This window comes from Sander lucioperca, chromosome 5 (genome assembly GCF_008315115.2).
Source record: "Sander lucioperca isolate FBNREF2018 chromosome 5, SLUC_FBN_1.2, whole genome shotgun sequence".
NCBI classification, from domain to species: Eukaryota; Metazoa; Chordata; class Actinopteri; order Perciformes; family Percidae; genus Sander; species Sander lucioperca.
In genome coordinates this window covers 33,974,062-33,990,556 of record NC_050177.1, presented here as the reverse complement: position 1 = coordinate 33,990,556, position 16,495 = coordinate 33,974,062, and the positions used below count along the sequence as shown (strand labels likewise).

Genomic DNA, 16,495 nt, shown 5'->3' with positions numbered 1-16,495 from the left:
GCCAGGACGGAGTTGCCATCCACGGAGGACTTCTACACCCAGGGGTGCAGGAAGAAGGCCGGCAGGATCATCAGAGACCTCGCACTGTCCAGTCCTGCACCACCAGGCTCAGGGACAGCTTCATCATCCCGCAGGACTCCCATCAGACTGTTACTCTTCAGCTCTCAAGCTCATTACTATTATTTTCTATTCATACATTTTTGTGGTGTTTGGTGTTTTAAGCCCCCAACGTCGTCTTCCAGGCAGCGCTGCATGGAAGACACTAGGGTTAGGCAAAGGTTAGGGTTAAAGCGCTGCCTTGAAGTCGACGGTGGGGGCTTAAAACACCATCAAGCCATTTTGTAGAAGCATTGTTGATAATAATAATAATGACTGCTCCGCTGTAATTGTCTTATTTGCATACAACAAATAAAGAACTTGAACTGCAATTGGAACTGGAATGATGAACTGTTGAATAATACAATGGACTAAACTACGTTTGTTTACAGTGTTAACAAGGAGTAAACACCATATAAAACAGGCTACCTGTATATTCTAATGCAATCCAATCATAGCCCTGCAACAAATACATGCATATAAATAAATAATAATCTTCTTTTCTGTATGGTAGTTGCTAAGGCTGTAGTTTGTGGTGTTGCATTGAATTATAATTTGTCATGTCTATCTCTGACCTGCCTCCTTCCCTGTAACAACCATTCGTATTAGCTGTAATTATTTATCTTATATTACATTGATTCGTGACAATTTCACTGATATTGTCATTGTGTATCACAGACATGTTTGCTTTTTTGTCTACATTTATTGGATAAAATTGTTTAGAATTAACCACACATTTGATATTAATACACTACATTCATGTGTATGCCTGTATGTGTAAAGGAGTTGTAGAGAGACATACAGTTACGCAGTTTAATTAAAGCTTGTGAATGTGTGCATATTTTTGTTTAGTTGATGCATTTCAGATTTATTGTGTAGCCGCTTGGTACACCTGCTACTACTGAATTGATTCACAATTATTCTTGGTGACAGGTTAAAAAGACTCAACCCTGAAGCTAAAGGACTACTGCAAACTAAAGAAGGCATAGACAAAATAAAAATGAAAAGAGCATTGTGACATTTGGGTGTCGGAACTCTATTTGTACTCACATCTATCTTTTATCATTTCCATTTTGCTGAACTCCAAAAGAAACTTTTCTGATTGGCTGTACTTGCTGTTAATGATAAATGCATAACCTATGAATCGCTACCCGCAACAACACAACGTATGTTCACTCTAAGTAGTTGTCATCCTCTTTTGTTTTCTCTACAACCTTCATTCAGAAACTAGTAGTGAAGTCAATAGGATCGCGGGACTTGTTACGGTGCATTACAGCGCTGAGTAGAAGGCAAGTGCTACCGTTTGAACCAAGTACAGTCTGTAACATGGTCAACGCTGCCATCTAGTGGACAACGGCTATACTGCAATACAGCGTTGCATTTAAACTGAAAAGAGCCAAACCAAGTGGAGGTGTGAGACAGTGATCACTGGTAAATATGACGTGATAAACAAATTATCACATTAGTTCTAGCTACTCCATATCAGAATATGTCACTGTTTTCCTCTACCGTTGTATTTTCGCATGTTTCGCTGTACTAAATAAAGATAACTACAAAACATTTACAACAACATATCTATCCAATTAACTTGCTATTGTTCCATTTTATTTGTTATTGTTCTATTTTACTTATTAATTTATCTTATTTGTTATTGTCTTATATCTATTTTCTAAATACATTTTCATCTATTGTATTATTTCTTTTTTTTTCTCTCTATTGCATTAGTCTCAAATGATTTGACTTTTGATATCTGTAAAGCATGTTGAATTGCACTACTAACATGTATAAAAGGTGCTATAATAAAGTTTGCTTGATTAATGACAAACTGAAGTCAGCTCCCTGAACAACAACATTATTTATTAGCACTCTCTAATTAAGCCATAGCAGAAACACTGATGAAAGGTCTTTCAAATACGAGCAGCATATATTACTAGACACGGATGTCTCTCTGCAAAACTTATTTAAACCTACATTGTGTAATTTTTTTGAGTTGATTCTTAGCAAAAACCCCTTTGTTCTTTCACAAATATGTGCTCATTCATGTGTAATTACTTCCACCAACTAATCAAAGTATTCTCGTAAGCGTAGAATCTGCCATTTAGAATCATTCAGAATACATACGGGCGAGTCGCTCGAATGACGGCTGGCATGTTGCGCCTCCATCTTTGAAATACATTAGCCAAAGAGGGACATACCTCCGCCTTTCACCCTTTTACACTCAGTGGCACCCCGCACTGTGACGAATGCCAGGGGGAGATTACTCGCCAGGGAAGCGAAAAAGAGAATTAAAACGACAACGCAACAGGCAAAGCAACAAGACCAAAGTTAATATTGGAGTGGCTAGAAGAGCTGCGTGTAAACGATGGAGATACTAAGAGCTAATTTCGGGTTCGGCCACCGTAGCAGTTAAAACTTGATCGGAATGGGAGGGGCTAGAAAGTTATATCCAGTTGGATGTCGTATACAATTTTACCGCTAGATGGGAGTAATTCTTACACAATGGAGCTTTAAGTTTAAACTAGGATGCATTTCATCTCACGTGAATCATTGAAAGACAAATTTCCGTGCCTACGGACAACAAAGTGTTATCTTATCTTTTCTTGTTATATCTCAAGGAACTCTTCACTACAGCAAGGAATTGTTATGTGTAAATCTGGTGACGTGAATAACTGAGGAAACAGTTTTTGCCTGGACAACAGAGGCCAGCCCTAAGACCTGGAAATGCTGTAACTGAGTGATGAAGTTTCACCATTGGAGGAATAAGTGTAATGACATCCGTGTGGGTGTGTATGGTCATTGCCCTTTTAAACTGTACTGGTGCGACACAGGCTTTACCTCCGCTATCGCCCATCAATCAGCTGATTAACTTCCTCAATACACGGTGGAAGTAGTTGTTGTTGTTGTTGTTGTTGTTGTTGTTGTTGCTGCCACCGGCACTTGTTTCAATCGATTTAATGCAGGTTTAAAAACTGAATAAAAATCTCAATTTATGACCGAGCTTCTGGCGGACAAACACAATGTGACGCAATGTAAACAACTTCTGGACCAACAGTATATATCTACTGGTTTTGTCATAGTGACCACGATAAGCTCGTCTGTAATCTTATAATGGTGAAAAGGCTTGCATAATACTACATTTGCTTGTTTTTGGTATTGACTTTTGAAGAGTCTATCAACCCTTTCGTTCTGTACAAAAGAGCTGGGGCAAAAATAATGCTCTATAGAGAGCCAACTGACAAGATCTTGATCCGAGTCTCTCAGCGCACACACATCCATCTGAATTTGTCGTTGTAATAAAAACGTATGGCACCAAAGCTCCAGGTAGAAAGTGGATGAGGTTGCAGTTTTACAGGACCATTAGGCGTGCGACTTACAGATACGCTCCAGATCTGCATCCCGTCAGTGTAGCCGATCATGAGGCAAAGAGGAGGGTCAGTGGTACCACTGTGCATCTCCATAAACTCGGGATTGCGGGCGGTGTCTGTGCAAACAGAAAGTGAGACATTAAGTAAAGTTTAATTAGAGGACGTGTTAAATCATCCAATACTATGACTAACAAACCACAAATGGCACAATGTTATGTTTTTATTGAGTTGAACCCAAAACAGATTTACATCAGTTGTAAGTTATATGTTTTATATAAGCTTCATTTACTATCACACCACTTTCAATTCATATATTATTCTGCTCTCTCTTGGATCCATAGTTTCTATCAAAGGTCTTCTTTGAATTTGTTCACATCTCATTGCAATTCTTTTTTGTTTGAACCTCTGCATTTTACTTTTAGTTTGAAAGGTTTTTGTCACAGCCCAAGATAATAATCTTCAGTAAATCCTGTAACACCACATTCACTTTTTCGCATATTATTCCCTTATGAACAATAAAAAGTTGGGGGTTTGCACTTCAAGATTACAGCTGAATGCTTCCCAAACCTCCAAAGCTTGTATGTATTTAAATCAAACCAGTAGCAAACAGCAGCGAAACAATAATGCATGCTACAAAAGAGTCCGTTTAAAGCTACAGTTGGAAACTTCTATAAAAAAGAAATCCCTTTTGTCATATTTGCCCAAACTGTCATTAAATCCTGACCGTACTGACTGAGACAGATTCCGTTGAAACTGTCAAACTAGGCAGCGCTGTCAAGATTCTGTTACTGCATTGCCTATTTTTCTGCCTCGATGTTTTGAGAAACATATTATACATGTAGTGTACAGTTTAGCTGTAAAATGATAAAGTTGGCTCTGGCCGGGCGACCAGTGGGCGGAGCTTGGTTATGGCTCAACTGTTTTCAACATGGCAGCTGGGTCACAAACTTTCTCATTTTCCAGTTAAACAGTAAACTAAAATATGTTTCTGAAAACATTTAAGGTGAGAAATGCAGCAACATCTTGACAGTTTGATCGGAGTTCACGAGCAGTGACTGACACTGCGTTGGAGACTCCTCGGTTCTGATTGGTTGTTTTCCTTTAGGCGCGGTGGACTCTTCTTGAAGAGAGCTTAAAGATGAAATACACAACCTTTCACAAATTGTGGCTTTAAACATGCAGAAATGGCTTGCCGTCATGCAGATTGAAATGTCACAATCAACCAGATAGCATAAATGCAAACATGTTTAAAAGCATGACAGATATTTTAACATTCAAATGATAATATCTTGAGAGCCCAGTTTTCTCTGTTGAAGTCTGATGACAAGGCTAGTTTGTTTTTTCTCTTATATAGTGTATGTTTTAGACAGAGATCAGTCATTGTTCTTAACTGAAGAGTCCAATCTTTTTCAATACTAAAATAAACCAAACTTAAGTTGTGGGACAGTTACTGACTTACCGTTGATGTCAGCTTTCTCAAATCGAACCCAAATGATTTTCTCTTTTTCATCAGTGGGCGGAGCACCAGTATATGCCTTTAGTTTGAGAGACAGAACAGAAAGTGAACAAAATATATACAACACCACCACCCAACACACCTAACACAACTGCATAATCCAAATGATATTAACCACATTTAGTTTACCAGCCCAAAATATGTGTAAGAATATGCAAGAATAGCTGGTAGACAACTTGCAGAGAGACAAAGTACACATTGTTTTTGGCTAGAGGCTCAGATATTCAGCAGTTCCCATATTGGTTACTAATCAAACTCCTACTGATCATTCAGGTAGGGTAAAGTACTCAATTCCCTTCACTTTTTCCAAATTTTTTGTTTTTGTGTTTTTTTTTATTGTTTTGTACGTTTTTAGCCCTTTCCTATCATTTGTGTTTACTTTCCATTACTGCCTACCATTTCCCAAAAGCATAGCATAATTTGTTTTGGCTAAAACAATGAAAGCCTTCTTTCACTTTCACTTCTTTGAAAGACTATTGCTGTGTCCCAATTCAATACTGCATACTGATAGTATATAGTATAAAGTATATACTACTAATTAATTAAAGTTAGTATACAAGAAAACCAATATGCTTTACATTATGATACCGAAGTCTATCAAACAGCGCCTTTGGAATGCCAATTAGACTTTGCAATAAGAAAGCAAAATATTAAAAATATTGAATTTTTTGCTTGTTTGTTTGTTTTCTGAGATATTTTTTGCCGCTGTCTTATCATATTTTATATATATACAATTTTTTTTTTCAATCTGGAACTGTGAGGAACTTCACCAGTTTTGTGTGCATTGCATTGCGGGTCAAGCGTGTCCACACTCCAAACAACACCACACTCCAAAAACCTAGTGTTTTTCAGTATGCATTCTGACCTTTTTGAGTTTACTTAGTTTTGGTCACTTTTCTAGTATTAACATAACAATACTCAAGACGGGCTGCACTAATTGAAGTCAGACAGTAGTGGGGAATTAGGATACAACTTGTAACAGCTGTTCATATGAGAGAATAAATGACAGAGAGAGCGTTACCTGGGGGACCACATCCTGCAGGAACGTCACCACACTTTCCATGTAAGACTGCTCCCTGTGACAGCAAAAAGCTCAAGTCATCTCTAATAATAAACAGCCTATCAAAATTTCACTCTTCCCATAGCTGTTTATATGTGTATGTACTGTATGTGTGCAATATATATGTATATATTAAACATGTAGGGGACTTAGATTAGTTCACATATTGAATTGTATGTGGGAAAAAAACATTTAAAGGAGTCCAATTCAAAGTGATTGTTAAGAGATGTCTAGTATACAGATACATACGTACACATGCATACAGGATTTCTAATAAAACAATAAAAACAAATTGCTGATGTCTGTCCTTACGTAGCAGCTTGTGCTCGCACCAGAACCCCCCCAGCACAGCGACTAGGTCTGCGTGGAGAGTCCGATGCCATTTTGTCTCCGTTTTTTTTTTTTAATCCTGAAAAAGGTACAAAGAGACATTTTAAACATGGCAGCAGCACACAAATTAAACAAATAATTCATTTGCACTAACTTTCACTGATGAACAAATTGTTTGATTTTTTTTTTTAAATGAAATGAAGACATTTATTTCAGACACATCAAAAATAAACAAAACATCAAAGAAATGTAAAAATAAGTTAAGGAATGAGCAAAACATTCAATAAACAATGAGAAACATTAACCAACATAGACGTGTCTGAAAAGGAGTAGGAAGAAGTGTACACTTATTTAATCCTACCCCTTTTCCATAGCTCAGTAATTAATTATTATAATTATTTTCTCTGCAGCATGCAAACATTGGCATGAAGTCAGATCTCATTTATCATGTGGACGACAGGCAGCAGTTACTTCCCTTGGCTCCCTTACATCTACGATTCAGCCACACAATTATTTTGTCTAAAATATGCCAAAAAAAATATTTTTTTTTAAATACCCATCACAATTTCACACAGCCCAAATTAGGTAAGGTCTTGTTTTGACTGCCCAAAACCCAAATATGTTTAATTTACAATGATCTAAAACAGAGGAAAGCAAACCCTTACACTCGAGAAGCTGGAACCAGATAATGTTTGGCATTTTTGGTGATGAATGATTTAAACAATTAATGAATTATAAAAACTGTTTTCCAGTCATTTTCTGTCAACCAACTAATCCGTGAAACGACTTAATTGTTTCCACACTGGACTGAATTTATGGTCCATACATTTTGGTAAGGATGCCTATAGCCTACACCAGGGGTGTCCAAACTTTTTTTTAAAGAGTGACAGATTTGATGTGGCCAGTTAGCTCAGTTGGTAGAGCGGGCGCACATGTGCGTAGGTTTGTTCCTCAACGCAGGGGGTCCAGGGTTCGAGTCCGACCTGTGACGGCTTTCCTGCATGTCTTCCCCTCTCTCTCTCACCTTTCATATCTCAGCTTTCCTATCCAATAAAAAGGCAGAAAAAAAAGATTGACAGATTTGATAATGCAAAGATGCCCGGGGGCCAATGGTCACTTCTGACTTTTTTTAAGAATAAAAGTTACGTACAAATGCACTGTTTCACAACAGTTTTTATTTTCATTGTTTTTAAAATGGAAATGTAACTAAATCTAACCCACTCAGGTGTGAACAAATCTAAAAAAACAAAACAATTCTGCCTTCCTTTCTCATCTGTAGTCAGATAACAGAACGAACTGTATGGAATACCTTAAACTTCCATGAAGTTAATATACATCTTAACCTCATGTTCATTTTGCTAACATTTAAGTTTACAACAAATTACTCTTGCTCTTGTCTTTCACAAACCGAGGCTGCGGGCTGTATGAAATCTGGCCGCCGGCCGTGATTGGCCCCCAGGCTGGACTTTGGACATGTCTGGCCTACACCATTAATGTTACTGAATTTTAGGCTAAAACAGCTATCATTATATTGATGATTAATAAAATCCAGTGCACATTTTTGCAGTGCAAATGGACGGACTCAGACAACATCATATCATATATCATCAGATATCTCAGCCTCATTCAGCCTCATCTGGGACACTGACGAGTCTGCATACAGACAGAAGGTTGAACAGCGGGCTCTGTGGTGTGGTTGGAACAACCTTGAGCTGAACGCTCTCAAACGGTGGAGAGAAAAAAAACTTCAGGGTGACCCCCCCCCAATCACTGCTGCACATCACCATACTCAAAAACACCGTGTCTGCTGTGGAATTAGGGATGGGCGATATGGCCTAAAATCCATATTGCGATATACATTTCAGCCTCTTGCGATAACGATATATATCACGATATATAAATTATAACAGAACCATTTCAGAACAGGTTACATAGGAAAGCCAAACTGCTAAATGTATTTTTTTTTTAAAGAGAAAGAAACATGGCTCTAAATTTCGCGGGTAGATGCTTTATCGCGATAGTGCAATATAATTGAAATCTCTATCGTAGGCCAATTTATTATTGTTTATATTGCATATCGTTTCTATCGCCCATTACTATGTGGAATCCTTCAGGTTTCTGGGATCCACAATCTCTCAGGACCTGAAAAGGATGTCCAACGTCGACACTAAAAGGACAAAGGCCCAGCAGAGGATGTACTTCCTGCACCAGCCCGGGAAGATCAACCTGCCTCAAGAGCTGCTGATACAATTTTACTCTGCAATCATCCAGTCACTGTGTGGATTGGATCAGCCACCACACAGGACAGGAACAGACTGCATCAGACAGTCAGGACGGCAGAGGATATCTTTGATGCCAACCTGCCCTCTTCCAACCTGTTTCAGCTTCTCCCCTCTGGTAGGTACTACAGAACACTGTTCGCAAAAAACAACCAGACACAAGAACAGTTTCTTCCCGCAGGCTGTCACTATGATGAACACTTCACACCGGTCCATAGGGTCAGGCTCAATTCCTGTGCCATTACCCTGTAACACCAAGCATCCACCTCTGGGTTAACTAAGTACTAGGAACACTGCTAAGTATAACCCAAAACAGCAGCAGCACAAACTACAGCCCTAAAAACAATCATACAGTTGAATTAACACCTCTCTAGACCTGCTTCAACAAAAACTGAACATTATAACCTTTAATGAGGGTGGGATTTATTGGTGTATTAGACGGTATTTGTTTTAGGTAGTTCTACCGAACTGTCACGGAGTCTAAATTATGTCGTCCAGTCACTGTCAAGCTAGTCCCTCCAAAGCGCACTGGAGGAGAGCCTGGCTACTCCACACAGCATGTGGGGATGGGAGGAAAACGTGCTCTGGTTTATTGGTATATTGCTTTAGACCAATCACAATCATCTTGGGCGGTGCTAAGCACCGGAGAAAAGCCGCGGTGCCGCTGCAAAATAGGCTCGGAAGGAACTTGTTTTGGTGGAACATGTGTACGTTTAAAAGTTGTTTTAGTCGTGCAACAGAAAACTCAGATTAGACAGATAGTCTAGCTAGCTGTCTGGATTTACCCTGCAGAGATCTGAGAAAAGGTTAACCACAGTCCTCATAAATCGACCGGAGTTTAAAATGCCAACACAAAGGAACGGATATCCGGCCTAAATGAGTGAAATCCGGCGGATTTTCCGGCGGCAACGGCACAATCCCAGAAGTGGAACGTCAAGGATATAGACTACTGTCAACCAGACAGACACAACATGGATGAAACAACTGTTCATGAAAACAGTCAGCAACCACAACCCCAAACGTCATTCTTATGTTGAAATATTCCAGTTTTAACCAGTTTTGTTAATTGGGGTGTCATTTACTCAAGCATAATATAATTTTTTTGTTTAGCAAATTGTCAGAAATAACAGGAAAATGCATAGATTTCTGTCAAATAAGGTAACACAAACTCATTGCCTTTACTGTACGCGAACCGATGATGCTTACTGCCATGCCTAGTCAACCCCCAAAAGGTCCATTCTGAGCCAGGAAAAACCCTGTTCATGGTGTATTTAAGTAAAGGGAGATTGTGGGGAAACAGCAGCCCAATCGCTGCAGCGACCGCAGCCACGCAGGTTGTTGTGAAACGTGATGTTCCAACCTTCACTCGGTCATGAACTGAAGAGTAGCAATCCAAAGAGTACGACTGCAGACTGAGCAACTGCAATAAGATTCCTACATAGTGTGTCTGAAGTCACCCTTAGGTTCAGGGTCAGGAGCTCAGACATCCAGGGGAGCTCATAGTAAAACGGTTGCTATTAAGCATTAAAAAGGAGACAATTAAAGGGGTTCCGACATTTAATTAAGATACTTCCCAGTCATAACTCTGTTGCAGTATTCCAGGCAGGTCACACGGTTAGGAGTATCCCTTTAAGCTGATCCTGAATATGCTGATAGAATTCTATTTCATAGCTAACCTGAGAGCACCTTAGGGTACCCCTGGAGGAGCTGGAGTGGATGATGGATGATCAGAATACCATCAGAAAACTTCAGTAGCTAATATGATTGATTATCATACCTGCAGTCATACTAATATAATCGAGTGAAAACATCTGGTTTAAAACACACACATGTATATACCCCAAGAATTGACATGCCAAAAATATACTAATGCTGCTGATCTAATGATCTCTCATTCAGGTCTTGATGTACTAAAGTCACTTGGTAAAGCAACATTCAGTTGTCATCTGTTTCAGTGGAGTATTTTCCAAACAACTGCACAGTCCACTAACGGTGTATTATGTACTGACTCTGAAGACGTTACTATCACACAGGACAAACGCTCATGTCAACAACAGAAGATTCTAGGCTAACTACATGCAGTTAAAAGATGAGCTTCTCTGGCAAACCACACTGAGAAGCTTGGCTATCTTAGCCTCGTTTACATACCAAGAACATGTATTCATCTAGCTTACACCACGAGCAACGAACGGGTCAATACGAGAAACACTTGTAACAACTGCCAAGTCCACACAATACAGCTATTAGCTAACGCTAAAGTTATATTGGTCGATAAGGACCCCCGCAGCTAACTTAGCTAGCAATAGCATTAGCTAGCTGACAACTGAAAACTGGTGAAGCCGTGATGCAGGAGAGGCATTTGTAATATTTCAGTAAGATATTATTTTAAAGCTGCCATAGTTACGAACCGAGGTGTAGAACGTTGACTGTATCCTTGCTTATGGACTTGTGTTGTGGTCTGAAGAGCTCCTTACAATAACGTCAACACACAAACAGACTGCGGAACTGTGTTGTGTGTAATTGGAAGCCAATCAAAGCACAGAAACGTTTTCGTCAACCCAATCAGCCAATGGCCGTAGCCGGGTGCGCTCCTTTTCATACAACCGTGGCACAATCCGGCGAGGGCGGTGCATAGCTCTTGAATGGAGGGAAAACATTTGCCAACGGGTGTATGCGTCACCAAGCATTGGTCTTTAAAAGTGATCAAGGTTTATTGTGTCATTAGCAGGTTATTAGCATAGTCGTTGCCGATTTAACAATACCACAGAGATCAGGCGCAATAATATCGAACCAAACTTCCCATTAATGCTTTTCTAAAATAGAAATGATGATTCCTCACAAATAGCCAACCTGATTGTTCAAATTCAGCAGCAAAAAAAAAACAAAAAAAAACATAGCCTACTATATACTTCATATACTTTATACTCCGTGAGTTTGAACATTACATACATTTAATTTCTAAATCCCATAACAAAAAGGCTCTAAAACCATTTAACATATATATGGCCCCCTTTTAATATCCTAATGTTGTAGGCTACCATGATGTTGTTTTTCTTATTTGTGTCTTTGTATACTTGTATACTGTTCTGTATACCTCTGTATGATTATAATCATCATGCATATAAATATGTATACTTTGCACTTTTTCTGGCAATAAATAATTTATGCCACAATTTTAAAAAAGATGCCACAGAGGAAAAAAATGATACCATCTGGCTGCTGTGCTCTGCTGTATGCATAGACTGTATAACATGTTATAGGCAACATAGTTGTTAATGTAGGCTACTGCCTGGCAAGCAACGCATTCACAGACATAGGCTAGATCAATTTAACGTCGCATTGATGTTGTCGAGGTTGTAGCCTCAGCCTTTTAAGGAACTTTAAATGGTGAGCAGACTCCGCACTACTCGGCGCACCGCAGGCGTACGCCGGCGTGGTTATGGTGCGGACCCATCATACTATACGTTGTGTATGTGGAAAAAAAAAAGAAAAAAGAGATGTTTTGATGTGGATCCATAGACTATACATATTAATTATATTAACAGTCTATGTGTGGATCAGTAGAAATTCAGATGGGTATCTTGACAGCATGGACAGACATAAACAGCCCACATAATTTCTCCAAATTTCTGTTGTTGATTACCCATAAATCCAAACACTGAATAGGCCTACAGTAACTGCTGCAAAAACCAGTAAAGCCAGTAGTCGGCGCTGTCCCCTTTTATGCATTAATTTAACAGGAACTGGGAAAGTTTTTTTTTTAATTCACTCATTCAGAATGCAAATATACAAACATATAAACAAAACCTAGGAGCGTATATATAACAAATCGACATACGGATAAAATAAAACAAGAGAAAATAGATAGAAAATAAATAGAAGGGGCTATCTCAAATTAAATTAAGAGTTTCAAGTAAATAAATCAATTCAAGGGCTTTTTTTTCCTTAACCCATTTCAATGACTTACACAAAAGATTTAACTCATTCTTCCAATGGATCAGGGAGGGTTTGGTCTTAAAATATCTACATTTATGTATAAAATGTTTTCCTAAAAGCATCAAGTTGTTGAGAACAAAATCTACCTTCTTATCTTCAACAAAAACACCAAACTTTATATTTGTCATTGTCAGAGGTGGTATCTCAATTTCCCTGGTCTGTAACCAGCTCTGCAGATCTCTCCAGAAAGATTGCACCGACTCACACAAAAAAATACATGTTCTAGATTCTCAATTTCCTTTCCACAAAAAAACACAATTATTAGTATCAAAGTTGAATCTCAGTCTGAAAAATTCGTTTGTTGGGTAGATTTCATTTAAAATTTTAAAGTTGACCTCTTTTACCTTCGGAAGAAGAGGAAATGAGATATAACTTTTCCTTATTTTCTTAACCTCTCCATCACCAAATTCTATTTTGCCTCCCTCTCCAATCCAGCCAAGTCACCGGTTGGAAAATTGGAAGTTGTTTCTCTCAACATCCTCAAAATAACAATAACATAACAACATACGTGCCTTGTTTCAGAAAGAAATTGTATCTATTCCACATGTTATGTCAAATTCTTTCAACATATATTTTCTTCTTACTGGATTAGGATAATATTCCTTTATCAGAATATTTCTAATAACTTTGTTGGAACATTTATAATCACACAAATCAATTCCTTGGCTGCAGAGCTGCCTCAGACCAGGAGAAACTTTGGAGTACCTAATGTCTTCTCTCACCATTGATTTCAGAGACATCATAACACTTGACATTGCATTGAAGTTGATATTTCTTACAAAACTCCTCGTGCTGTAGCTGTATTGTCCATAAAATGAGCAACTGCCCAGATTCCCTTGGATTCCCATTCCTCCATGTACACAGACTTTCTGCTTATCAATATGTAAGTATTATGAGGTGTAAAATTATGTTTGTAGATTAACTTCCAATAAAGAAGGACCTGCTGATGGAAAGCAGAAAGTCAATGAATTGCATTCAAAATCACAATGCAGGAGAAAGCCAATTCCCCCCATTTTTGAAAATATTAAATTGGGGACAATAAACCAAAATGACTGCCTCTTATTAATAAAGGATTTTAACCATTTCAATTTCAGGACGCCATTCATTATATCAAAATCAATCACATTCGCACCTCCATCTTCATAGTTTTTAACCATGTCAATTTTCCTTATGTACTGACATTTGTTTTTCCATATGAAATTAAAATTAACCTTGGTTATGGCTTTGATCATATTTGTAGAAATGGGTAAGGAGAAGGCCGGGTGAATAAGTCTGGATAAGCTGTCCATTTTGGATAATAAGACTCTCCCAAAGATTGTGATATCTCTCTGCAGCCATCTATTTAAGATTGATTTACACTTCTCTATATTGTTTCATACATTCACTTTGTCTGACGTTGTCTTATCCTTGGAAATAACAATCCCCAAGTATTTAACTTCTGACTTGACCTTTATGTTATATAGAGGTTGAAAGGGATAATCATGTAATGTTAAGATTTCACATTTATCTAAATTCAACTGTAAGCCTGAAGCCCTTGAAAACTGGTCGATAATTTGTAAGGCTAAGGGAATTTGATTTTCATTTTTTAGAAACAAAGTTGTGTCGTCAGCCAGTTGACTTATGATAATTTGTCTGTCACTTACAACCAACCCTTCAATGCAACTATTCTGGATCACAGGTGCCATGCCCTAGAGCTACAGAGCTATTGATTCCATTATATAGCATCCCAATTATATTCATAAATTTCTCCCCAAAACCAAAATGATGCAAAGTTTTCAAAATTAAAGGATGTTCAACAGAATCAAACGCTTTGTAAAAATCTAAGAATAAAATAAACCCACTATCATGAATAATAGTGCTGTACTCAAGTAAATCTAACAAGTCTTATGTTGTTGTGAATTGACCTTCCTTTCAGAAAACCTGATTGTGTCTCACCAATAATGGTCGACATACCTCCCTTTAACCTAGTAGCAACAACTCCAGAGAGTAACTTGTAGTCAGTATTCAACAATGTTATTGGTCTCAAATTATCTAAAATTCTCTTGTCTTCACCTGATTTAGGAATCAAAGTAATTTAACCTTGTTTTATAGAAGATATCAGTTCTTTCTTCTCTACACATTCCCGTAACGCTTTAAATAGTACATTTCTCACATCATTCCAAAAGAATTGATAGAAATTTGTCGTGAGCCTGTCTGTCCCTGGAGATTTGTTCAACTTCATCTTAAGAATAACTGAATCCAACTCCTCGATTCTCAGATCTGACTCGCACATATCTTTAAAGGGATCATCAATGCATGGGATAGCATTCTTTATTTTATCAAACAAAAAAATCAGCCTCTACACCAGAATAATTTGAGGAGTACAATTTGGAGTAAAACGAGAACACTTCCTTCTCTATACTTCCAAAATCTTTACTTTCTACCCCATTTATCATTAAACTAGTAATTGAGTTTCGCTGCTGTCTATTTTTTTCCAAACTACTAAAACATGAGGAGTTCTTTTCGCCTGCCTCAATCCATTTCGCTCTTCACCTTATAAATATGAGGTTCCGATTGTGCCAAAAATAAGTCGACATGCTTACATTCTATGTCTATTTGTCAATGTCTATGTCTATGCTTACTATCAATGTCTATGTCTATGTCTGTCTGTCTATGCTACATGTCGTCTTCCATGTCTATGTGTCTATCAACTGTCTATGTCTATGTCTGTCTGTCTATGCTACGTGTCGTCTTCCATGTCTATGTATCTATTAACTGTCTATGAATATAACTTTTGTCTGTGTCAACTCAACCTACTCCTGTCGTCTGTCATTGTCATTTGACTGCCGTCTTGCTGTGTCAATGCTGCATGTGTCATGACTATGTGTTGTTTCACTCTGTCGTTGCTATGCGTCGTTGCTATGCGCCGTTGCTATGCGTCGTTCCTATGTATGAGGTTCCGATTGTGCCAAAAATAAGGCAACATGCTATCTGTCTATGCTACGTGTCGTCTTCCATGTCTATGTGTCTTATTAACTGTCTATGTCTATGTCTGTCTGTCTATGCTACGTGTCGTCTTCCATGTCTATGTATCTATTAACTGTCTATGACTCAACTTTTGTCTGTGTCAACTCAACTTACTCCTGTCGTCTGTCCTTGTCATTTGACTGTGTCGTCTTGCTGTGTCAATGCTGCATGTGTCATGACTAGTGTTGTTTCACTCCGTTGTTGCTATGCGTCGTTGCTATGCGTTGTTGCTATGCGTCGTTGCTATGCGTCGTTACTATGTGTCGTTTCCCTCTGTCGTTATGATGTGTCGTCTTCTCTCTCTTGCTTCATGTTGTTGCTATGGGTTGTTGCTATGCATCGTGTCACTCTGTCGTTGCTTTATGTTGTTTCACTCTGTCGTTAGCAAGAGCTAACGTTAGCTAGCAAGAGTTCCAACAGTTGATGTCACGCAATCCCAGCATGCACCAGTCAATATCAAAACACCCAGAGTAATAGAGAAAGACACTTACTATCTCCATGGCTCTGAAAACACCCATTGGAGCTGAGCTCGAGCCAGAGTTAGCTAGCTAGCTACGTTACTAGCTAGGTGTTTGTAGATAGCTAGCTAGCTAGATAAATAGATAGATAGATACTTTATTGATCCCCAAGGGGAAATCATTTGCTGCCTATTTCAATAAACGCCTTGATTCAGCATGGTGGATAGCTGCTGTGCGCCGGGATGCCAGAACCATCGGGAAAAAGATAATGGATAGCATTTTATGGGATTCCTAGCTAAAGATCCCGAGAGAAGAAGTGGCTAAATGGATTGCTTCCATAAAACGTGCTAGAAGCAAACAGAACCAAACCGAGCGATGGGAGCCCACGA

The 16,495-nt window shown here is 38.5% G+C and overlaps 1 protein-coding gene across 2 annotated transcripts in view; it reads right to left on the bottom strand.

Moving 5' to 3' along the window:
* Positions 1 to 11,159, bottom strand: part of bcas3 (BCAS3 microtubule associated cell migration factor) — a 337,584-nt gene extending 326,425 nt beyond the window's left edge. For both annotated transcript variants that reach the window (XM_031285400.2, XM_031285410.2), the window contains exons 1-5: positions 11,055 to 11,159; positions 6,350 to 6,446; positions 5,999 to 6,053; positions 4,921 to 4,996; positions 3,471 to 3,577 (exon numbers count right to left, since the gene is read on the bottom strand). In XM_031285400.2, coding sequence (XP_031141260.1) covers positions 3,471 to 3,577; positions 4,921 to 4,996; positions 5,999 to 6,053; positions 6,350 to 6,420 — 309 coding nt within the window. In that variant the 5' untranslated portion in view covers positions 6,421 to 6,446; positions 11,055 to 11,159. The remainder of the gene's footprint in view (positions 1 to 3,470; positions 3,578 to 4,920; positions 4,997 to 5,998; positions 6,054 to 6,349; positions 6,447 to 11,054) is intronic.
* Positions 11,160 to 16,495: the final 5,336 nt, after the last annotated feature.